Source organism: Lutra lutra, chromosome 11, assembly GCF_902655055.1.
Source record: "Lutra lutra chromosome 11, mLutLut1.2, whole genome shotgun sequence".
NCBI classification, from domain to species: Eukaryota; Metazoa; Chordata; class Mammalia; order Carnivora; family Mustelidae; genus Lutra; species Lutra lutra.
The window spans coordinates 58,931,237-58,957,439 of NC_062288.1; the positions used below are offsets into that span (position 1 = coordinate 58,931,237).

The following is a 26,203-nucleotide window of genomic DNA, read 5'->3' on the forward strand; positions in this document are numbered from 1 at the left end:
GGATCTCTGCTAAGCGGGAGCCTGCTTTCCCCTCTCTCTCTCTGCCTGCCTCTCTGCCTACTTGTGATCACTCTCTCTGTCAAATAAATAAATAAAACCTTTAAAAAAATAAATAAATAAAGGTAAGCATATTCTACAAATAAATCAAATGGAATCTTTATTTTGTGTATAATTAATAAACATATGTAAGACATGTAAGCTTGAACATGAAAGAACTAAGAAACACAAGATTATGTTTTTGTTTACATATTTTACATTCATCTGAATTTTCTTTTCTCTTTTTAGGTAAAATCAGTCCATGTGAAAAATATATAACATTCTTGAGTAAGGTTAGAAGTTCATGTCATGTGATGCCCAGCAAGATAGTAATACCCTTGTCAACTCACTGCCCTGCATAGCAAACAAACTTCTAGGGTTACATCTTTGACAGCCCAGAGAGAGCAAAGGTCACTGAGATGCAAAAGCATTAAAACTGTTGCTTGAAAAGAATTTCATGTCACTAAAGATAAGAATTATTACAGCGCTTTATGGCTGTTGCATGGAAAGCTAGATCTACTTACTGCATTCCCTTGAAGAAAAACGGACTTTTTTCTCCCTTCCCTCAAAGGCAAAAATTTGGGAAAGAGTTACTTTAAAAGGGCTTTTGAAAAATACAGTTGCTTTAAGCCAAAATACTTCTGTTTGTGGAAGGGGTATCTATAGGTGTCTACCTTCTACACCTGCACTGAAATTAAAACAAAACAAAACAAAACAAAAAAAACCTCCACACTTTCGGCAGAAGCTTTATGACACACAATAAAACACACCGACTTAAATTACTATTCGGCAGTGTCCTCAAGGTTGCGTTCAGCCTTGGCATTTTACGGCTGCATTTTACAGGACCACGGTGCTCACTTCGAAAGCCTTCGTCCTCACTTCCTTTCTGAAACAAGCAAACCAAAGCCTCCTGTGGCAACCTGCTCCTGCTTTCCTGTCCAGGTCCGGAAATCAGGCCCCTGTTTCCTTTCCACATGTCACGGTAGGAAGGACTCGGGAAAGCTACTTCCTGAACACACACTTCCTGTCCACCGAGCCTCTGACAGCTGGAGAGAGTGATGAATGAACGGATCAGAGAAGGGAAGGTGACCCTCAACTCCAGCTCTTTGCAGGACATGGGATGATAGGGCAGACCTTGCCCCAGCAGACACGTGGCTGTGAAGAGGTGTAAAGGGCCTGATAAGAAAGCACTCCCCTTCTCTTCTTTCCGTGTAAAATAATTGCTGGTTTATCAAAGCTAACCTCATGCTTGCACTACAGATATGGTTTATCTCCTGCTATTTGGAAATAACAACCCACAAAAAAGAAAAAAAATTGCCCATATCATGTGATTTTTGTACATAGCATGTAGAGTTATTTTTCCAGTCTCAGTCATAATTAGTACTTGGGGCCATGTGCCAAGTGGAAATGGATAAGGGGAATATCCTTCCTTGCCTTCTAGGCCATCAGTGTCCTTTTCCAATTTCTAAACTGCTGTCACTGGACTCTGGCATTTCTTACCCAATTCATTTGCTTTCTGTGTTAATCATATGCAATGAAGATATGCATGGCCAACATTTAAACAGGCTGCAGATCAATTAGCGGTCTTAAGTTTATCTGATTTTTATCAAAGAAGACAGAGCTGTGGGTCGATTGTCAGAGCCTGTGTCAAGTTGACCTTTTCAGAGATGTCTACATTGCCAGTCCCCTGGGCAACTTGTTGTCCCCTGTTAGTCTCTGAATGGCAGAAGTCTGTTCTGCTCAAGCACAAAGTATACACAGATGTCTATATTACATTCTTATAGGTTTGACAGCAACTGCATGTTGTATCTATAAACTGTCCTTCAGCAGTGACACTTCCTCAATGATGATAAGCTAATTTATGCAACCAAATCTCCTTTGTGTAGAAATGAAAGCTAATTGAGTCATTACAAAGTAATTCAGGAAGGAATACCTTGTATAAATTGGCTTACTTTATAAATCCTTCTCAAGGGTTTCCATGCATCCTAAATGGGACTAAGCAGCTTATCAGCCGTAAGATACCCAGATCGAACCAGCCAACTTCGGGGAGCTGTGTACACATCTTTGGAGCCATAGGAAAGTGACCAAAGGGAAAGGGAACAAAACCAAAAGAAGCTTCCCCAGGAAGCCACGCCAGTCGTTACCTGTGCTGGGAAGAGCACTGTCCTGGCTCATCTTCCTTTGTTCCTCCACTTGTGCAGGAACACTGTCCTCCTCCTCTTCTGTAAACAAGCAGAAAGACACAGTGAAAGACCACCTCAGAAATAGCAGTACTCACCCCGACTGACGAGCAAAACAGAAAGTTTAGAACATATAAATATTCCTTCTCAAAGGATGAAACCACTCAACATTCACATTCCTTTTCCAATAATCTAAAGCTGAACAAACAGACCTCTAGCTGTTTCCAGAGAGCAACCTCACCAGTTGGCTTGATAAAACTCAAGATACGTCCTAAAGCCACACATACTTGGTTTTAAGTACTTACAGAAACTCATCCGGAAGGCTCCCCAGTGCAGACCGGCCCGGAAATCCGGGGAAGGAACACCCAGACCCACCACGGATAAAACTGTAGTCCCTAAAACATCGTGGTGGGCGAGGGGAAATGTGTGATACAAAATATAGTTAACCTATAAATCATTTCTTGAGTATCAGATGCTTCATGTGTTCCCACTTGATCTTCACAGGAGAATACCAGAAGGATCCTCACCCTTCAAGGCAATCCCCACTAAATGCTACTCAGGATCTACTCTATGCCATAAGCTATAGCAGATGTTAAGATTTCACAGATCCTTCTAAATCCTCCTCTCACAGATGACTTAACTGAGGCTCAAAAAGGTACAGAAACATCCACTGTTTGTGATTCTAACTCGGGCTTGTGATCATAATGTCCGTGTTCTTTATCCAGCGATGTATTCAAGCCCCATGTTTGTCATTTCCATACTCTCCTTTCACATGCATTTCTCCCAAGTTATAGGAAGAAACAGGAGAAGATCAAATAAGAGGAGTTTTATGCAAGGTCAATAGACTATATTTAATTATTTTACATTAAAGAGTCATTTATTACATGTCCATTTTCCTCACCTAAGGATTTATACACACTTTAGAAATATTTAAGGCAGGACATATGAATTAAATGGCATGCCCAAGAAAAACAGAGTTCAGAAAGAATACTTTCAAGAAAAAGCAAAAACGTTATCGTAAAATATGTGAAATATAGAAATAAAGCCACTATGACTATTAAATAATTCAACCAACAAATCTTCATTGGGCATTAGCTACCTGGAAGAGGGAGGTTCTACCAGGGAGGCAAAGACAGTAGAGAGCTTCTGCCCTTGGGAAGCTGACAGCCTACAAGGGACAGAAGAGAGTATCTAAAGGAAGATGGGATTGTGGGGGGGAGTGCATAGAACCTCACATGGGAGGCACAAGGTTCAGAAGGAACACAGAGCGGAAACCACCCAAGGGGGAACACCACAAAGGCTCTGAGGGATGGAGAAAATCTGAATAGACAGAGATGGGGAGGAGGAACTATCTAGACAGAGGGAGAGTCATAAGCAAAAGAAAAAGCACAATAATATCCATTTGGCTAAAGAATGCAGTACTCAAAAGGGGAGAACAGGAGGGGATAATGCTAGTGGTCTGGGCCAGCTGTCGAAGGGCCATCAACATCTGGCTATGGACTTTAGCCCTTTTTTGGTGGCAATAAGTGCCCCAGAAGATGTCTGAGCAGAGAAAGGGCAGGACCAAAACTATGCTTGAGGAATAGTCATCGGATCCCGTTGTCCCAGACAGCCTGAAGGAGGGCATGGGGAGAGAGGCCACTCAGAGTCTGACTAAAGGGGAAGGCAGTCCTGAACTGCAGGGGAAATGGAAAGGAGCCAGTTATGAGAGGGAAAGGAATGACAATGGATAAACTTTGTGCCTGCCTGGATGTGGAAGGCTGCAGGAGGGAGAGAAACTGAGGGTGACTCAAGTTTTGAGCTTGGTTAACAGCGATATGAGAGCATCATTCCTGAGAAAAGAATAGCCAAGGTAAGCTACACTGCGGAGGGAGCTGTGTTTCTGACGTGAGAGATTTAAATTTATTTATCTGAGTGAGAGACAGACAGAGAGAGCGAGAAAGGGGAAGAGCAGAGGAAGAAGGAAAGACCTCTCAAGCAGACTCCCCACTGAGCACAGAGCCCAAAGCAGGACCGCATCCCACAACCCTGAGATCATGACCTGAGCTGAAAACTAGGAGTCGGAAGCTTAACCGGCTGTGCCACCCAGTGCCCCTTTGATGTAAGGTGTTTACTGTACTGGCGGGTCAACCCAGAGGAAATGTCCAGAGGCAACTGGAAAGTTTGGTGGAGAGCTCAGGAGTACAAATACAAAATTAGAAGTCCCATGCGAACTTCGAAGTGGTCATTAATAAAATTCAACATTTAAATCAAGCTTGAGAATTACTGTACTTATAAAACAAACATAGAACTGTTTTGAATTTCTCTAACTCAATTCAAACAAATAATGAAAGCTCAAAAAAAAAAAAAAAAAGAAACAGCTGGAAATAGTTGGCACTTTACACATTTTAAGTTGACCCTAATGTTGGAAATTTTAATATGGTTCAGTCAAACAGTAATTAATACAGGAAGACCTAAGAAAAACCTAATACTAAATCCTGTCTTTTTCCTCTTCAATAAGTTATCTCTCTTATGCCAAACCGCAAGGACTAGTTATCATGTATGAGTTCATAGGATGTTTTCATACAAATTTTAAAGCTATTACGGACATTTGCCGACATTTGGTCCAACCTACTTATTTTACAGATGGCTAATTTTTTTAAAAGGAGAAAACTTTCCTTACTTTTCACACTTTCTCTTTCCCCAGCCCTTCCTCTCCCCCAATTGGGTCACAAATCTAACAGCGAGGAGTAAATTCAAAAATAGTGAAGTGTGCTTGCCCTCTAAAAGCCATGACCATGACATAGGGAGCACTACTTTGGGCTCTTAAGAAGACATGATGGGAAATAGACTCACCACCCAAAATTAATGTCAAGATATCACAAAAACTAATTACATTAATTGAATGGAAAACTCCACTCTTGGCAAAGTAAACAATGTACTTGGAAGAATTTATTACTACGATGTTATTCTTATTTTATTAAAATTTAAGTGCCTATAATATAACAGTATATTCTTAAACTAACAGAATAATAATATTAAAATGTTTACTTAAGTATCAATATTTACTGAGAAGTATCCAAATTGAAACCCATGTGAGATGCTGACCAAGTAGTAATTTAGAGGAGAAAACGCTCATTAAAAAAACTTCCTTTCTCCATTTCAAACCTATTTTTAGGTCAGAGCCTTCAGACATCAGTTTTTCTTAACGATATTCGAACAACTCGTTTTATCTTCGGCTAACAATACAAACAGCTTCCATATAAAAGAAAACAAAAATCAAATTTGGTGTGTGTGTGTGTGTGTGTGTGTGTGTGTTTTAATCTTAAGGGGGAAATCTCAGACTGAATCTTGAGTAAAGTCTAGTACAAGGGAGATGTTCTATAAATACAGAGTGAACAAATGGGCTCAAAATCATGAAAATAAATCCTACTATGTTCAGTTATTAACATCTCCACAACACTCAAAAAATATGTAAGGACAAATGAAAATTCTAGGCAATAATCACCTCCACAATATATTAGAAATATACACACATGTCGTTTTATTTAGGTTTATTATTAAACATATTTTATTTTGGTGTTGAGTCACGATGTCATTATACAATACTAATTAATACCTCAAATAGTCCACGTTGGCGGGTTAATATATTCCATTCAACATTTTAATAACAGTAAACAAAAACAGCTCAGCTATGCGGTAAAATCCATCAAACCACACAGATGGTTATAAGGTTTTCATTATGTGGTTTCCATAGCAATCATATTGCAAATCTGGAAGCTTCTTGCAAATAAGCAGCTTGTATTTACATGCCTCTCAGCTGCAGCACAAAACTCTTCAACGTGTGAAGTTATTATTCCAATCACACATTGTTAGAAGACTCATCAGAAGATTTTGTTGATCAGACGAGATGAAAATAACAGTAAACTAACTGCAGAAGATAATTCAAACACAGTCATACATTTACTAAACGAATCAGTGAGTATTCGAAACATTCTGACAGTCGTCAGACGGTTTTAACATTACACCAGGTCAAAAATACGGAAGTTCCAGCAACAATCAGATCCCAGAGAATCCGAAAGCTGAACTCTACTCTCCCTCCCCTCTTCAGAAGGTGTCTGGCCTTCCTTCTTAGTTGAGCAGAGAAAGACAGACTAGCAGAGAAATGAGTCTTCCCAAATCTTTTTAGGATGACTGCCATTTGAGGAAATGCTTATGTGGGAAAAGTCAAGACCTTTCTTTCCCCCTGCTAGATTAATCAATTTAATTTACAAATTGATCCAGTTCTATAACAGATGGATTATTACCCTAATAAGGATCACAAATCTGTCTAGCTATGCAGTTTTCACAAAACGGCTATTTCTTGCTTACTAATGTTCTTTGTTTAAGGACAAAATAACCCAAAGAGAAAACCGATAAGCAAATGACACATGCAGCTAACGCTGCTTGAAAGAAGGCTGAAGATGATGGGTTAGCGCCAAAACAAGGTGTGTGACGCTCACGGAGGGGATGAAAACTGATTTTACCGTGTTTTTCAGGGAGAAGAGGAGAACATGAGGAAATCTCCTCAGACACAATGATTACCTTTCTATAAGGACCTTCAGCAGACAGCTCTGCTGAATTACAACATATTTTAAGAGACAGAAAACACAGATTCGAAAGCTATGCTCTGAAATAAAGATGGGGTGTAGATCTTTACCTGTCCCGACTTCATCTGGTTATGACACTGTACGTCTGTCTCAAGAAAAGTTACTATTTTTTGCTTAAATGTTCAAGCATTTATGTCCATTAGGTAACTAAATCCTCGTAACAATCCTGTGAGGCAATAACAGGCATTTTTATCATATTTTACAGACAGAGCTTGAAGAACTTGCCCAGGTTCACACAAGCAATCAGAACAGGGACTGAAACTCCAACATGTGACTCCTCTTTACCTTCTCTAGTTTATAGATGGGATGGTCTTCTAAAGTTTCATTTGAATACTGGCTATTTGTGGACTTGGAAATCATTTTCACAAAACTGGGCAGATACTATTCTGCCCTAAGCACTGTATGCAAAGGACACCTCAAGGTAAGCGATTCTTGCAATGATGATTTAGAAACAGGATTTCAAGCTAGGATGCCCCCCAAACACATCTCCTTTCTGTTCTCCCAGCTTTCCTTCCACACCTCTCCTATCCACACCCTTCAGGCCCGGAGGCCGGCACGCAGTACTTGACACTCCGTAAAGGTCCCTCATGCAACTCATAATTGAAACAATAGTTCAGTTATTTCAAATAATATTTCATTTATTTTATTATGAAATACCATTGCATCCTTTTTTCTAGGCCAGCCAGCTTGTCTTTCTCATTGAATTTCAATAAGGAAAACATGTTTAAATGTAGACAGTTCCAGTGAGTGTTTGTACAAAGAAGTTCCCCCAAAAGAAGTTCACCTACATTCCAGAGCAACAGATTACCCTGCACGTGTCTCCAGGGGTCTGGGAGCCGGGATATTACAAGCAAGATGGCTCCAGCTGGGAGAAGACAGGACACACGTGATGGGGAAAGGAAGACCCCTGTGGCCAGTCCCAGCAATACGGTGTAAAAGAGGGGAAAATGCAGAGAGGATTCACCCAAAGGGCACCTCAGCCCCTCCTCCCTCAGGACCTGGGGCAAGCCCCAAAGCTGGCAGTAGGGGTGAGACAAGTGGAAGTGTGGAAGGGGGGTGTGGCCAAGGGAATTCAAACCAAGACCATGGGGAAAAGCTCCTTCCAGGCCTATAAATCCTGGACCACCAGTAAGTTAAAATATGACACTTCTAAAGGATTTTTCTAACTGATTAATAGACTGACATATATTTTACAGCAATAAAGGACATATTTGCAAAAAGACAGAAGCATGTGCCTTTTAGTATGCTATGAAACTTCAAGAGGAACAGAAAGATAAAGACAACTGAAATGGTGTATTTTTTTCTTTTTTCTTTCTTTCTTTCTTTTTTTTTTTTTGAAATGGTATATTTAGAGTCATGTTTACTCTCCTGGAAATTGAGGCACACTGAGGCCTAAAGTTCTAGTTACTCATGTCACTGTGAGACTATAATTCTCATCTCTGTAAAGTAAAAAGACTAATGTCTACCCCACAGCATTCCTAATGGGATTTGGGCAGGACAATGACATAATCAGATTTCTCAGGGGGAAAAAAATGCACAATTAGCATGCAGTACCAAGGTCATTACCTAAGAAGCTAGGTGTTCTGCAATCACTTATGAATCTGGCAACCCAGAAGGTTAATATGATATCAAAGGCAACCAAATAAGCAATAGTTATTCAATCATACAATCTAATTTTCAACCTTGACATTTTACTCTTCCAGGGTTTCACAGGAAATGGTTATCATTGCACTTTAAAAGCAAAAACAAACACCATGAAGTACATTTCTGTACTACATTAAAGTTAATAATTTATACACAAATCTGAAAGCACAAAAATAATAAATTTTCCCAAACATTCAACTTGCTAACATCATGGTTGGGATGTTGGGGGGAAAAGCTCAAATTCAAGCAAGAACCCCATTTGACAGAATCTGGAGAAAGTCTTTAGGAAAGAAACCTTAGACAGAATTCCTTCTGTCATTAACAGGGAACCAGCTTAGGGCACCAAATATCTGGACCAAGGTCATGCAACTGGCACTCTGCTCTTCTCTCTATTGGTTTCTATGCAAGACACGCTCCGGACATTTCTGGAAAAGTCTCTGCTGCTCTCGAGATACCTCTCTATTCAGGAGCAGTCTTACACAGACTCGATCATCCACAGGCAATGATAGAAGCAAAGAAAGCACACAGGTTAAAAATAAGGTTTTAAAAGGCTAGATTCTGTCAGTTAGAAGTGACTGTGAGTCAGGAAATGATCCTACTCCCAGACTGTGCTAGACATGAGGAAACGACACAATGGGGTTCTTCCTTGTCCCAGTGTATTATATTCACACGCCATGATATGAAATTCTAACTACTCCATAAAGCTCAAACTCTTAGCTTTTTAATTAACATTTATAATAAATTCTGCAGTATTAAAATTCTTTTAACCCAGGAATGTCGAATTATTTCTCAGTTACAGTAACCTTAATCTGGCTCTGGATTTCTGGTACAATTATAGTCTGCTGTTAATAATAGTTCTGTTTTTTAATTTAAATAAACCTTTTTAAATTATTTTTGCTACAGAAGAAATATCTGTTCATTGCTGGGAGTCAGACAGTAGAGATAAGCAAAAATACATACATATCTTTAAACCATCCAGGACTTATCCACAACCACTAATAGCATCTTCTCCTAGACCACCTTCACTCAGTTTCTGGATTTTCTTCATTCTCATGTTTAATAAGAATATCCCAATATCTACATATTTCATTAACCTCCCCCATGTTTCTTATCCAAATGTATTTACATTTTATTATAAGGAATTTGTCTCCCTCTTTAGAAAGTAAACTATTTCATCTCTACTTAGATTTTTGGCTGAAATTTTATTCTGTAAAAGAACACTATCTAATGATAAATGGGATGGTGTTAAGATCATTTCACTGTAACTTGGCGTGTTTTCTAAGGATCTACAACTGTCTTTTCTAACCTTAGGAAGAGGTTAGCCGGATTCAGAGCTCAGAGCTCCTATGTCGCAGGCTTTGGCTCTGTGTCCTCTGTTTGCTTATGCAAATACTCCCTTCCTCTGCCCGCACAGCGTACCTTACCCTCCTTTGCAAGAATCCGGAAAAGATAAAGCACAGGGGGCATAAGAGGAACCACCTCTTATTGGCTCCATACCCACTGGAGGAACAGTGGTTTCAAGACCCTTCTGGGAAGTAGAGAGTCTATGAGGTCAAAACTATTTTCATAATAAAATGAAGACATTTGCCTTTTTCATTATGTTAACTTGGCACCAGTGTTGCAAAGTGATGATGGGTAAATTGCTGAACCCCACAGCATAAATCACTACAGGGGCACCAAACTGTCACTGTCTTCTCCACGGCCTTGCACGAGCATTAAAAAAAACAAGCCAGTTTCACCTACGAACGTCCACGACGAAGCCATACACATTATTATTTTCATGTAGTATCAACCCTGAGAACATATCTTTTTAATATTCTGTGTGACAAAATCAGAAGAATGCATTAAGCACATTTTTGCATTTCCAGATGTGCAAGAGACTGAGCGGCATGCTGAACTAGCTGCTTTTTTTCATGGAACATCATTTTTATTTGAAAGAATGAGTGACAGACAAACTATGGTTACTCAGACGTAGGACTGTGGCAGACATTTCCTCAGAAATGAACTAAGTGAGCTTGTTGTTTCAAAGAAAACAACTGGCATTTATTGCCATGATAAAATTTAGGCTTTCAAGCAAAAATCAGAGTTTTAGAAACTTAGATCTGCCCCTGTAAGCTTGACCGCTCCCCAGTATTTAAAGACTCTTCTAATGAGACTGATAGTGGTATTAATGAGTGTAGTTTTTTAATTTTGCCAATTTTTTGCCAATATCTGGAAGTTCTGCATAATGCAGTGAACCAATAGTTTCCAAATGACGAAGGCATGATGTTACGAAAACACGCATGGTAAGAGATCCATTCAAAGTACAAGAGAGATCCATGAATTTTAATGTAACAAAGTATGGAGAGTTCATGATATGGTTTTGGATTCCAGCTTGCAACTAACATTTAACTACTATTTGTTCAGTTTGGGTACAGTATCAAAGAATATCTACAACCTCCAAGGACCAGTAAAACACTTCCAATTTCCTACTGGAGATCTGTGTGAGGCTGGGTTTCTCCATAGGCTGACTGTACTTAAACCAAAACAACTATCATAAGAGTAAATGAAGACGCAGATTTGAGAGTCTAAATGTATTCTACTAAAATAGACTTTCAAGAGATCTGCCAAAATGTAAATCATGCCTCTCTTTTCACTGATATCTTGGGGGAAATAGAGCAATTTTTCCTAAAAATATGTTATGCTCACATGCAATGGGTTTATCATTGTGATTTTTTAATTCATTGGTAAACATTTTTTAATCTTTCTTGGTTTTAATTTCTAATATAGTAAATATTGGGAGTCATAATCCACATAAATAAAGCTTTGTGGGGTCTTTAGTAATTTTTAAAATTGTAAAGGGCTTCTGAGACCAAAAAGGTGTGGGAAAACTGCCCTTTTTCAAGTTATTATTCAGATTTCAGTTAACATACAGTGTAATATCAGTGTCAGGTGTATAGTATAATGACTGAACCCTTTCGTACAATGCCCATGCTCATCACAAGTGCCCTCCTTAATCCCTATCACCTTTTAACCCATCCCCCACCCACCTGCCCTCCGGTAACCATCAGTTTGTTCTCTAAAGTTAAGAGTCTGTTTCTTGGTTTGCCTCTTTCTCTCTTTTCCTCTCTCTCTTGCTCTTTTTTTCCTCCTTTGCTCATCTGTTTTATTTCTTAAACTTCACCTACAAGTAAATCATATGGAATCTTTCTCTGATATATTTCACTTAGTATTATACCCCCTACGTCCATCCATGTTGTTGCAAATGGCAAGATCATTTTTAGTGAAATATCTAAACACTGTTGATCCACAACATGAAAAAACTGATAGCCTGCTAACCCAGAACAGTATTTGATAATTATTTTATTTTCCCAAAGCACACCATCTCAGGATTGAATCTCAGTATACTGTTGAGTCATATTGAGCTGTTAACCAAAATCCCTATGTGTGTTTCCCATTTGCTTCCAAGCCAAGTCTTTCCTTTCTCATACTTGTGCATCAAGATTTTTGGAGCAAATGTGATATCCTATCATATGTCATCTTGTTAGATTTGATCCATAATTTCAGTCTATTGAGGGCACAGCCTGTACATCCTCATCTAGGCATTGATGAGTATGATGGCATGACAATACTGAGAATGAAGCTCTAAGGCATTCACAAAATAAATTAATCAACACCCTTTGGGCACAGCTCTATAGTCAGTTATTCAATAGGGTTTATATCCATAAAGATTTCATGAGAAACCTGGCCAAATGCCTCACTTAAATATAGTTACATGTCTGTCATTTCCCTGAACACATGATGGGCTCTGGTAATCATGATTTCATCTTCTAGATAGCATGGAAGTCTCTCTTTGATGCCTTATTTTAGTGTCCACTTCAAAGTTCCTAAACTGTCTAGGGTCTGCAGAATCCATCTGTCATGGAAAATGTCGTGCTCCTCCTAGAAGCCCTCTTCAGGGCCAACACAACCAACCTCAGGTTACTGGGACCCAGACTGCTGCGGGCTCAAAGCTGTCTCCCTCACTAGGAACTGTCCTCAGCTACAGGGAACTGCCTCTCTCAAGATGACACCCCTCCCAGAAGAGCCAGAACTCAGTGACTAGCTGACGTGGGGACATAAAGACATGCTCCTCTGTCTCAACAACAACCTTGAAGAATCATCCCAGACCCAGAGTCCCCAAGAGCTTAGCTGAGGCCTCATAAAAGCTGCATTGTGGGTCAGCTTCTCCCACCCAATTCAGCCTCCCTCGCTTTCATACGAGAGTATCTCCTAAGATCACTCACCAGTAAGTCTTCTACATACAACAGTCTTAGAGCTATTCCAGGAAACCCAACTTAAAATACTGCAACTTTCGACTCTTTTTTGAAGAGTTCACCATTCAATTGCTAGACTCCATCCTTCCAGCATCTCTCTCTTCCTGCATGTTTCCTTCAAAATCAATGACTGTAGTTCATCTACTTCATTTACACCTTGTCTTGTGATGTAGTCTTACATAAGCCAGAAGGCAAACTTAACTCTACTTATCTTTAAGGCTCCAATATCCCCCTAATGTAGGGTGCTTTCCCCAAACTCCTCCAGGCAGCTGGGCACTCCCCCTTTGTGCTCTCCCAGCCTCGGTACAGGCCTCCATTACCACTGCTCTCTCAGAGCACTGCAAACATTTGTCTCCTTGTCTCTCTTTCTTCTGAGTGTGTACTCCCCCACCAGGACTAACAGAGGGGCTGGGACAAAAAAAAAAAATGTTTTCCATGAATGTTTGATGAATGAAAATCAAATGAATCTTGGTTAGCTGGGTATCCCATTAGAATCTCTTTGCCTGTCCTTGGCTTCTGCTACCTGCTACCAATCTTATCAGTGGGAGGAAAATTCTTGATGGAAAAGGAGCAAATAAAATAGAAACTGCTTGTTTTCTTGGAAATTACTGCCCCTAATAAATTTCAAAAACAAACAAAAACATAGGGCAATTATACCCCTTTTGTTACACTAGCATAATTTACAAATTGCAGCTCTTTTCATGTTTTCCTTGGTTATTTGGTCATTTCAGTGCTTGATCTATTATCCTATAAAGCTGCATTAATTGGACAGATCATAGCACAAAGACATTGATATAGCTTTGTTCCCCCCCCACCTTTTTCTCATTGCAATCATTAAGCATTAAGTGCTATTTTAAAATACTTGTCTTTAGTATCATACATTTGCACCTATTTCTTGGAATTTTCTGAAATCTGCCTTGCTAAAGTCTAGGCAAATATACCTGGCTGATGGCCAGTTTTTTCCTCATTGGTTATGATGGATTCTAAGATGACAACTGCTTTGGTCTAATTTTTTCCACAGTTAAATCTGGATACGGCAGCAGTTTCCCTATTTACTTCCTATATCCTTTGGTCCCCATTGTTTCGTCTGCTACTCCATGTTTAAAATCTACCTGAAGAAGGAACAAGATGCAGTGGTAATGACTGTTTCGTGCTTTTCCTTCCTCTCCATGTTCTTACTGTCAGTTCCTCTTAGTTGAAGACTCCTCATTGCTAAACACTTAAAAAAAAACAAACCCTAACCTTCCCAGTCCCTGTGTGTCCCAGGCACAAGAAGCTGAGGGTGAGCAGAAAGTCATTCTCGGTCTCTCAGTCCTTTGTGCTCAACTGGTTAGGCTTGCAAGTAATCGCTACCCCCTGCTTAGAAGCCCTAAATCCAAGGAACAGAAAAGATTGAGCACACAGTCTTGAATATTTAATATTTATAGGGCAATTATCAAATAACAGCCCCATGTGTATTTTTCTATTACCACTACACGCTCCCGCTGTGATATGTAACTTCCAGTTTGGGAGCAGATATTATGAACATCATCAATATCTCTGGGATCCCACCATGGTGTGCTGTTCACCTAGAGGACTGGTTTGCAAACTTCAGAGGGTTTATCAAAACCCAGACTGCTGGGCCCCACCCATGGAGTTTCGGGTTCAGTGGATTCAGCATGTGCAATTCTAAAAAAAGTTTCCAGCCCATGCTGCTGGTCCCGGAGCCACGCTTTGAGAACCACTTATGTAGAGGCACACCTTCCGAGGCTTTCTTTTACATAAGAGTTCAGTGGTTTATGTTCTATCATAATCTGACTATAAGTTAATTAGAACATTGTCTCTTCCCACGTTACTTGCCTTTTAAACTTCAAAATACAGGCACACCTAAGTAATTCTAGCGTAAAGTTAATTATCATGAAATTAGTAATGCAGAAATTAGTCCCAAATCAATCCCAAAAGATAAAATGGAACGATAGAAATGGAAATAAAATCTGTATTCCAGAAGTTCATATTACTCTCTTTTCCTAGCTGGACCAATTTAGCAAGCTAATATTTAAATTCTCTGAACCTCAATTTTCAATCTGGAAAACAGAAATACAGAATTTACTTGAGAGAATTACTGTGAGAATAAGATGAGGTGAATTGCCCAGTAGAACGCCCAGTGAGGGAAGATTTATAGTCAAGTGAGGATAATAGTAACCTGAGGACTGGCTATGGACTAGCACCATGCCAGCCACTACATGCACAAATCTCATTCGATCCTCAAAACCCTTTGAGAAAGGTATTGCTGTTAGTCCCATTTTGCAGATGAAGACATGGAGGCATAGAAACATTTAAGTAACTTGCTCAGCATGACACACCAATAAGAAGCAGCGTCAGAATTTGAATCCAGGCAGTCTGCCTCCGGAACCCAAGGTCTGAAGCACTATGCTTTTTCTTCTCTTTTGATGTAAGACCTTGCATAGATCACTTGTTGTGTTTGTTAATTAATTAAACAGCACTTTAACCTATTGCCATAACATGTAACTTAGGAGAAAGTTAATATTCACGATGTCATGTTGACATATATTCTTTTTTTTTTAAACACTCTTCAATGACAAAATAACTTGGCTAACTCTGACAGTATTAAAAAAAAAAATAGCTCCCTTGAAAAATAGTGTACCCGCTGGACAACAGAAGAGTCATGTTTGTAATGGCCACAGAAAGTGAAAAGCTTGCCATTTGCCCCCTCCATTTTTCTTTCCGTTGGAAGGCAGCTTACAAATGGAAAAATCATCTCCCATCACCTCCCTCTCGGAGGCTGAATATGATGAAGAAACAGAGGAAGGCCAAGCCCCCGAAGCAAGCAGCGCCAAGAGCAGCTTCCGTCCTAGCCAGCAGCTAAGAAGATTGATTAATCCTGAATGAGATAGCTATAGTTTCTCACCAGATTTGACTGCAGTGAGACATGAAAAATGCAGCAAATTAAAGCACTTTACATAATACAAAAGAATGGCACTCTTGAAATAAAAATTTCCATGCACCTAGGAGGAGGGGCTATGCATGGACTTTCAGAATTATGTTTTTAAGGCAGTTGCAGTTCTAAGTTAAGAGGTATTTTTTGACACACAGACACATTTATGATAAAATGTTACAGCACCTAGAAAATGAAAGATCCTCTAGAACTAGTTTATTTCTGTAGAGAGGAGCTGCCAAAAGAAGCAGGGGAGAAGCTGCGGGGGGAAGAAGGGGAGAGTAGGCACACAGAGCTCACTGGAAGGAGGTCTTGGTGTTCATTCCCGCAAAATAGCATCTGATGTTCTTTGAAGTACCCAAGAATAAAAATTTGAGCTTAGGAAAAAAAACATGCTTACAGAACTACACACCCTGATGTTCACTGCAGTGTTATTTACAATAGCCAAGATATGGAAACAACCCAAGTGTCCGAAGTGTTCATCAACACATGAAGGGATAAAGAGCTGGTCTATTTTGTACAACGAAATACTACTCAGCAACAAAAAAGAATAAAATCTTGCCATTTGCCACAACATGGATGGACCCTGAAGGTATAATGTAAGTGAAATAAGTCAGACAGGGAAAGACAAATGCCATATAATTTCACTTATATGTGGAAAGTTTAAAAAAAAAAAAAAAAGGTGGCGCCTGGGTAGCTCAGTTGTTAAGTGTCTGCCTCTCAGCGTCCTGGGATCAAGCCCCGCACCAGGCTCCCTGCTCAGCATGGAGTCTGCTTCTCCCTCTCCCTCTGCTGCTCCCCCTGCTTCTGCTCTCTCTCAAATAAATAAATAAAATCTTTAAAAAAAAAAAAAAAAGGAAAACTCCCTTTAAAAAAAAAAAGAACGAAAAAAGAAAATAAAGCAAAACAAACTCATAGATACAGGGAATAGATCAGTGGTTACAGAGAGGACGGAGGTCCGCTATATCATGGCGGATGGTTACTAGACCTGTGGCAGTGATCACTTTGTACTGTGAATTATAAAGCTGTACACCTGAAACTTACATTAAAAAAAAAAAAAGGAGGGAAGGAGGGAGGAACCACACTTGCTCGGTTTTGGCTCCCTAAAGGGAGAAGTTGAACTCTCATTTGCAAAGTGTCTTTTGCTTGGATTCCAGAAATAAAGCCAACATAAACAAAATGTCTGCTTTCATGTAAAAGGGACAGGGTATTTTTAATGTACATGGCAGGCAAACCCGACCATACTTTTTTAAGGTCTCACCCAATAGCGGCCCATGGTAACACATGGAGTAAACGTTCTGGAAAGACAAATCCTTGCTACCTTAGGGACCTCTAGTCTAGGCAGTGTCAGTGCTCTCAAACTAACCCCCAGCTTATTTTCCAGTACGACAAAGCTTGTTTTCCTGTCCCAGAATCACAATGGTTTCAGATTTTTAAGTTAAATATGATGTTTTACAAACTTCTGGCATATTTTGTTAAAATAAAGGTTATGCAATAATTGTGTATATTGAAATACAATTTAGGGTTTACTTCTATCTAATTAGATAATACAATTAAACATGTAAATTTAATGACGTGTCCAACTATAGCACTTATTTAAAGGGTCATTCAGTGTTTATTGCCCTTACTTAGAGCAAATCATGGATTTAAAGAGAATGCATGAAATGACATATGAACTTTCCTGAACAGTCTAATTAGGAGAAAACTGTTAGCTACCTGAAGTGGTTTAATTGCATGACTTATTTACACCTCCTCTAGCTAAATAAGAGTAGTTATCAACCAGCTATTCTGGAATTCAGGTTATAAACAATTTTAGCCTATGATCCTTACTTAGCTTTAGAAAATAATTCCTGGATTAAAAAACTCAGAAAGAAAAATGATCTCAATATAGCTCACTTTCGCGAGGAAATATAATACACTACTTGGCGTGTGTCCACAGGAAAAGTCTGGCTCCCAGATGCTTCTTGCCAGCCCACAGCGGATTTCACGATGTTTAAACAACTGACAACATATGCTCATAGCACTGATGACATAGTGACCAGAAATTCAGCGGGAGCCTGTCTCCTGGGTATTTTCATATATTGAAAAGTAGTATCAAAACAATACAAATCACAGACACACTTCACTAACCCAAAAGATTCAACACAATTCAGTTAGGTCTTTTTTTTTTCTTTTTTTAAGTGGATGTCACCAAAATTACATGCAAATTTACTACTTCTTCTACTTGTACAAGAAACACAAATTAAACATATCAATGTTTTTTATTGTATCAGCCTTCTTGAAAATGAAAAATACAAACTCTAGTTTGCTTCCTATATCAAGAATCCAACAACAGATGAACTGTTTCCACAACTCATTCATTATAATCATGCAATGTATATTAATATCCATGATCTCCTAGAAGCTGTAGCTGTTTCTATTCGTATAAACCAAATGTCATTCCCAATATTTTACCACTTCCGACATCCATAAACAATAACCTGGTAAGACCAAAGGGTAAAGTAAAGCCTCAAAATTTTGACACCCAAGTGGTAGCCTGATTACCTTAGATACATAAAATGTTCTTCATAACTGGCCTGTAAGTGTATTATTAAACTGGAGTGATACACTTTCTAACCAGGAAGATTCTGAGTAAAATCTACTTCCTACTGTAGCACATTCAAGCATAAACAAAATACTGTTAATATTTAATATGAAATCGGCTGTCACAAATGTAGCCAACAGTGAAAAAGCCATGATACAAATAAAATTACTTTGTGTGATTTCTCCTATTTCCAGATGACAAGTTTCTTGGAGACGATATTCTCTCTCTTAGTAACAAACAACTTCTGTCACATAATGTTTATGCCACGTAAGTTTTGCAAATCAATAGTGCAAAAACTGGTTTGACTTTCTGGGAGAGAAAATGATTGATCAGCACAGGGAAAAAAATATGTTATTTAAATTAGAAGAACTTCATTTGATTGGAATGCCAATCCCATTTCATGTAACCACATTACCCTCATCTGATATGACCTCAAATACAAATATGTATTATTCTTCACTTATAAAACCAGAGCATACCTTAGGATCTGGATGGATCGCTATGTTGATATAACTTTTGAGTAACTCTTTGTATGTACAAATGTCATTTTTTTCTCTAAGTAGTAATCAGCAGCCATTTAAGATCTCCTCTGTCACAACAAAAATTTTTTTGTATCAAGAAGCAATTAATAGTAAGAGTATAAAGCCCATTAGCGTTCAGAAGAAAAATATTAGCCACTTCACATCTGTCTAGCTCAAATTTTTGTTTATTTGGCTTGAATTAAAGTATTTAAATCAAGGACTTATAATTAAGCTAAGTCTCTATTGTTGTGTATTTGCAGTTACTAATTAGCTATGACTAGGATTTCAGCCTCTAACAACACGGTCAACCAAGCTGAAACAGACCTGTCTCTCCCCACTCGCTTAAAGGGGAATAATGACCATTTGCAGGGTGGGGTTGAGGCTGGAGTTTTACCGTCTTCACAGATACAGGAGACACGGCCTTGGGCCCATGAGAAATGGAGAGCTGGAAGTAAGACCCCCACCAACCCAGGGAAACCACAAGGAAGCTTTTTGTCTTTCTAGGGCTCTTGATGGTGGTGGCCAGAGGGGGAGGGGAAGGGTTTCCTGTGAGAAATCAAAACCCCAGACCTGTACAATGTGAAATCCAAATTTATACTATTCTCAAGTGTGGTTTTCCCAAGCCAAGAAATTTAACATAAAAATTGTGCAACTCCTGGGGCTCTGGCAGAAGCAAATGCAAAAGCATTGCGCAGGACCATTTCCAGAACTCAGGGCACACAGCACTCCTGCAGGGAAAGGGAGAAAACCTGATAAGCTCGCAGTACTTGGAGCGAGGGGGAGAAGAGACACGGAAGTAAACAGGCAATTCCTGTGTGGCCAGCTCTCACAGAGGTCAACACAGAATGCCATGGGACCACAAAGGGGAGCTAAGAAATTAAGGAAAAGTCCAAGGAAATGTAAATCTTTATTTTCATAGCACTGCTAAGCTAGAGATTCAAAACACAAGTTGCCCTGGTCCCTCTGCTTTCGCCCAGTGAAGGATTGATCCCGCGTGAGTATTTTCTGGGGCTTTGGACCATCTGGTTTTTAAGGTCTCAAGCAATGGGGTTTCTTCCACCACTTCCTTTGGAAAGTCTTTTGTTGTTGTTGTTGGGGGAAAAAAAAGTTTAAATGTTAAAGGGGCTTGGTAGTTGTTTTTAAAAGTCTTTCTCTTTCTTGTTTGCTCTTTGTTAAATCTTTTCAGGAATACAAATTCCCCTTTTTACCCTGTGACATGAATATGCTATCATCTGACCTCTTCCAAATACATCCCTAGTTACCCCGCCTGAATATTTTTTTGAAAGGGTGTTCATTTAACAAACTCTCTGACCTTGACCATGTCACTTTCATCTTCAGAATGCTCCTTAGGTGGTGTTCACAACCACATTTTGTTCACGGGGTATGATCGTTTCAGACATACATACCATCTACCGACAGACACTTGGCTGTGATCACTGTTTCTTATCAGTCCTTCTTCGGTCTCTGATTACTTTTCCCAAACTATTTCTTACAGAATATTTTATATTGCTATTTAACAAATCTGAGTTTTATTGGTGGGTCCTGTATCCCCAGTGCCGAACACCGTGCCTGACACAGAACAGCTGTCCAATAAATCTTCATTGCATGATAATTGATAATAATTTGTTGCCTGTGACGTGGATGGAACTAGAGGATATCATGCTAAGCGAAATAAGTCAGAGAAAGGCAAATACCATATGATTTCACTCAGATGTGGAATTTAAGAAACAAAACAATCATAGAGGGGAAAAAAAGAGAGGCAAACCAAGAAACAGACCCTTAACCACAGAACAAACTGATGGTTGTCAGAGGGGAGGTGCATCGGGGTGGGGGGACGGGTGAAATTGATGAGGGGGAAAAAGAAGTGTACTTGTTGTGATCGAGTCATTGTATCACTGTGTTGTATACCTGAAACAAATACTACACTGCATGCTAACTAATATAAATAAAAACTTTTAAAAAATAACTTGTTGCACTAATAATCAGTAGCTGAATTACTCACACAGAAGTTAGGCTTTTTTCTCTTTTCCTGTTTTGTTTTGTTTCATTCTCTTCACTGCTCTTTTTCTGTTCACTTATTAGAATTCTAAATGATTATTTCACAATAACTTTAAATTAATGCTGGGCTCTCAAGAAATATTAATTAAACAACTAGGCTCAAAACTCACATATTTTCAAGTGTCTAGACATGCACATCTACATGTTTGGGGGTTACTGTCTCTTACGGTTACGCCTTAAGCAACATGTAGAGAGATTATATTCTGTTATGAATATGAATGACCTTCACCTTGACCTGCCTATTCAAGCTAGGTTTCCAGGAAGAACTAAGATATAAGGTAATTTCTAAAAGAAAACAGAGGCTGACCAGGGAAGTGAAATGAGGTTATCTGGGATATGAGACAGCGTAACAGGCAATGTGAAATCAGGAGCAGGACGTAAACAGTAGGCTGAGAAAAGGAGCTTGCTTAATTGAAGGAAAGGGTGTGGAGCAGAGAAGGGAAACAAGGGACTTAATGTAAGCCCTGGCTGGTACTAGGAGTGAACAAACTGAATCCTGACCGCAGCCTTCCTCTCTTCGAAACCCTCCAAGGACTCTTCCACGCCCATTGAATCAAAGCAGTGGCTTGAAAGATAATCTTTAAACACCTTCCCCAAGCATCTGTCTAATCACTGATTCTTAACCTTGGTTTCACCAGCCCTTAAGCTGCATATGCAACTTTCCATATCTGAGCCTAATTTTAAACATGAAGCTCATCATTTCCTTACTAGTTACATTAAACCCTGAGTTTTGTCCTTGCAGATGTCAGCTTTTAACATGGTTACAATCCTGTGCTCTTTAGTCCTGCTCTACCTGTGGTCTTTAATGAATGAATGGGAGCAAAGGAGAATGTCATTTCCTGGGAAATGTCTTGCTTGAGATGACTAGCCTACCACAGGGAAATGGTAACTCAAGTTGTTCCTGTTGCTCACAGTAGATGATCTATCTTTAATGGTATAAGAGATTGATGATATTAGAGCTTTTCATCACTCAATGTATTATATTTCACAAATTTATTTATTTGAGACTATGCTCCCTGGAACAGTAAGGTTAGATTTTAATGAGGTTTGGGAGATCAGCCATACTTCAATGTACTACTGATAGTATACTGGTTAGTATAATCATTCTTTCGGGATTTTGCAGTAATTGGTGTTATCAGGGAAAGAATCATCGTGGAGGGGGGAAAAAAGAGTTTCTCTTAACTAATAACCCCCTCTACCTGAAGACAGTATTGTTAGGTATTACTTATAGACTTCTTATGAGGAGGGCACTTGCTGAAATATCATTTAAGGGAATGCCAAGAAATACAAGGTTTGATCCCTGCCCTCAAGGAGTTTGTAAATATAATAAGGATATAAAGATCCAACCATTTGTTTGCTGGATAAATAATGACATGCAAAGTAATAGAAGATTTCTAGAATAGTGGATAACAGCATAAAAAAATGCCACAAAGCCGTATGTGGTTAGTTTTCAAATGGATGGTGCTACAGAGGTTAAGAGAAGCACAAGTCACTTTACGCTGGGATGAGCAGAAGAGGCTTTATGAGGAGATGGGATTTGATCCGAGCCTGAAAAGTCAGGACAATCCATTAGAAACGGAACTAAAAGGAGAACATTCCATACAGACAGAAGTATATGCACAAAAATGCGAGGCAAGAAAAGTAAGGGATGTCTCAGGGAAAATGAAGGGTAAGCCAGCTTGTTGAAAGTGGAGAGTTGGTGCAGTGAAACAGGGAATGGGCTATAATGTGAGGCTTCAGTGAGTCGTGGAAAACCTCTGGAAGCTCAAGAGTAAGGGGTACAGAGTTTGTCCTTTGGGAGGTGGAGAGCCATACAATGTGTTGTAGCAAAAGGAGATAGAACTTACGAAACTTCTGATTTCAGTTTTTCTTAAAAATATTTTCCCCATTAAATGAAAAATTAATCAGTCTATAAAAAGGTTTTAAATTCTTTTATATATGCTGTCTCCTAGCATCAGCTGAGACATTCTTGATAAAAATGTTTACACCAGAATGGTGGAGGACATATCATAATACTATATTTAGTATGATACCATAACACTACATTGTGTTAAGTATTATATTATTCTACACTTACAAAAATACTATGTTGTGCTTAATAAATACACAGAATCCTCAAGGGAATTTTGTTTCTTTCTTTCTTTTTTTTTTTAAGATTTATTTATTTATTTTAGGGAGGGAGGAACAGAAGGAGAGGGAGAGAGAAACTCAAACAGACTCCCCACTGAGCATGGAGCCCCACATGGGGCTGGATCTCAGGACCCTGAGATCAGACCTGGGCAGAAACCAAGGGTCAGATGTTTAACCAACTGTGCCACCCAGGAGCCCCAAGGGCATTTTGTTTCTAATGGAAGAACCACAAAGGTTCTACCTAAGTGAGTTTAGAGAAAATACTATATTTATACCAAAAATATGCAATGGTGTAATAAATATACAGAATCAGTAAGAGCGTTTTCATTGTTACTGATGGGTGAATATAAAGGTTCTACAAGGCCATGGACAGGGAAAATATGGCCAAGGTGTAGAGTAACACTATTGGGCTTTGGAATTCAAGAGTGTGATTTAGATAGGTTGATATATTGACAGATCTACCTATATATGGTTAGTTTTGTGTTTCTATACTTAGATATTCATAGAGATACTTTTCTGATTAAATTACAGCATATTTGAGGACAGACGCTATTTATTCATCATCTTAGCATCTACGCTATATCTTGTGGCTAATGAGATTGAGATTATATTGGAAAATATTGTAGATTTGATTGTGGACTGAGTGGATGAAAATATGAAAACGTCAACCAAAAGTTTTATCCATATGCTATTTGAGTAAATTTTTGTCCTTTAATTACTTTATTAATTCAACGTATTGGTTTAGGACAAGGCACGTAGTACTCTGCAGGTGGTGAGGGATGGAGATGAACCACAGGGCAGGAGTAAAGAATGGTTAAGAACTGAGTCTGTCTGGATTAAAGATCTGAGCAGTGGGAATGGGAATGAAAAGGTAAATGTAAGTCACATCATGGAAGGAGCTTGGGCCTGGCCAGTGATCTTGGACTTGATTCCCAAGGCAGTGAAGACCCATAAAGGTTACTGAGCAGGGGATTACTCTGACCATGTTATGTTTTAGGAAAATCAACCTGTTAGCAGTGTGTAGAACAGATTATCAGGTCGGCTGGTGAGATGGACATACACAAAGGCAGTGGGGAGAACACTTAGGGGAGCTCTGATAAGGACCCCAGTGAGGAATGGCTGAAGGCTGAGCGGGGAGCTGGGGATGGATGGATGATGCTTCACAGGCAGAATCAGTAGCAATGGGCAACTGACTGGCTCAGGGCGGTGGGGATCAAGGAAGGAATCAAGGGTGGTTTTGAGTTTTATTTTTTAAAACCTGCATGACTACAAATGCTGTTAACAGAAATAGAGACAAAAGGAGGAAGAGCAGTATTAGTAAGGCAGATGCTGCTTTTGATCTTAGATACAAGTTTGACATGATGGTCAAAAGTCACTTGAAATATGAGGCCAAAGCTCAGAGGAGAGGTCAGATGTGAGGATGAGATTTGATTGGTTTGTTCCCCTTTCTGGTGTCTTTTGTACCTGTGTGTCAGTAACTGCTCACTTGATAGCTAAGGACAGGTTTCCATTCTGTGGGGAGGCAGTGTAGCTATTGGCTAGGAGTCAGAAGGCCTACAGCCAAGTCCTAATTCCGCTACTTAGTTTCCTTACCTATAAAATAGAGATAGTAATAATACCTAGACCATAAAATATTTATACTTATTAAGTGAGATAATACATAGGAAATTATCTGGCACATACTAATTGTTAACCATTATTGTTTCGATGAACTAGCTATTCAGTGAAGACATTTTATTTTGCTCTAAAGGTTTAGATGTTAGTCTAGATGTTTTACTTTGCCTACTTCTTCAATCCCATTCTAAGCTCTCTCTGAATGGCTACCCGTGGCCCTCCTTTCTGGTTCTTTCTGGCTCTGGTTCTCTTGGGGTCTTTGCCCCTGTTCCCTGTGTCTAGAGGGTGCTTCGTTTGCCTTTTTGCTTTTACCAGTTTTATTCTAGAGGTTTCAGTTTAAATGTCACCTCTTCCTTGACCACAGACTATAAAACAATTACTCCTTTCACATCTTCCCCTCATCTTCGTAGCACTAACTACAATCGGTAATTATCTTAATAGAGACAGTCTTTTTTTTTTTTTTTTTAATGCCTAAACCCTCAACAGCTAGAACAGAACCTGGTAGGTAATGGGCTTTCAATAAATATTTGTTGAATCTATTAACTGAATGCATTATAAGACGAATGTATAATGAGAGAACAAAGTACAAATAGCAAAAAGCTGCACTATTAAAGAAATGCTGGATAAATAGAAAAGTAATTTGAAACAATCAGCAAGCATTAGGAAATGAGGCAATCTAAAAACGGCGTGGAGATACTTATTTATAAATATTACATATAGTAGGAAAACAAGATGGCAAAAGCCAGAGGAGACAGTTTCAAGAAGAAAGAGGTGGCCAGCAAAACAAAACTTCTGGAGGTGAATTTGAGGACAGAAACTAATGACTGGGACCGTACCAGTTCTCTGAGGAGGCCGTTTTAGCTCAGGGGTCAGAGAGAAGGGAGATGAAGACAAAGAACCGTGAGAGACAATGGAGCCCAGGGAAACAACCTGAGGGTTTGCGGGGAGGGGGATGGGGAGGGGGATGCAGTAACAAGGTGACGGGCATTAAGGAGGGCACATGATGTGATGAGCACTGGGTGTTCTACCCAACTCAGGAACCACTGAATGCTACATCAAAAACTAAAGGTGTTCTATACAATGTCTAGCTGAATATAATAAAAAAATAATAAAAAAATTTTTTAAAAAAGGAATACAAAGTCAAATTGCCAAAGGTTAAAGACTAAGCAGGTAAGGAAACAATGGCTCCCCCATGCATCGTCATGCTTTTACTTTTTTTTTTTAAGACTTTTTTTTATTCATTTGATAGACAGAGATTAAAAGCAGGTAGAGAGGCACACAGAGAGAGAGAGAGGAAGGGAAGCAGGCTCCCTGCTGAGCAGAGAGCCAGATGCGGGGCTCGATCCCAGAACCCTGGGATCATGACCTGAGCCGAAGGCAGAGGCCTTAACCCACTGAGCCACCCACGTGCCCCTCGTCATACTTTTAAAGAGAAGCAGAGGGAGGCTGTACCTCCTTGCACCAAGATCAGGAATATAGAAAGAGGCCCAGACAAGAAGCCAAGAAGTTTGGGGTCTGGTTCCAAAGAGAGCTCAAAATGCCACTCTGCATCTGAATTCCCTTATTTGTCTGTGAGAA

At 39.3% G+C, this 26,203-nt stretch overlaps 1 protein-coding gene across 3 annotated transcripts in view; it reads right to left on the reverse strand.

Moving 5' to 3' along the window:
* Positions 1-26,203, reverse strand: part of SKAP2 (src kinase associated phosphoprotein 2) — a 164,310-nt gene that overhangs the window by 18,758 nt on the left and 119,349 nt on the right. For all 3 annotated transcript variants that reach the window (XM_047694536.1, XM_047694533.1, XM_047694534.1), the window contains exon 10: positions 2,181-2,258. In XM_047694536.1, the coding sequence (XP_047550492.1) occupies positions 2,181-2,258 (78 nt within the window). The remainder of the gene's footprint in view (positions 1-2,180; positions 2,259-26,203) is intronic.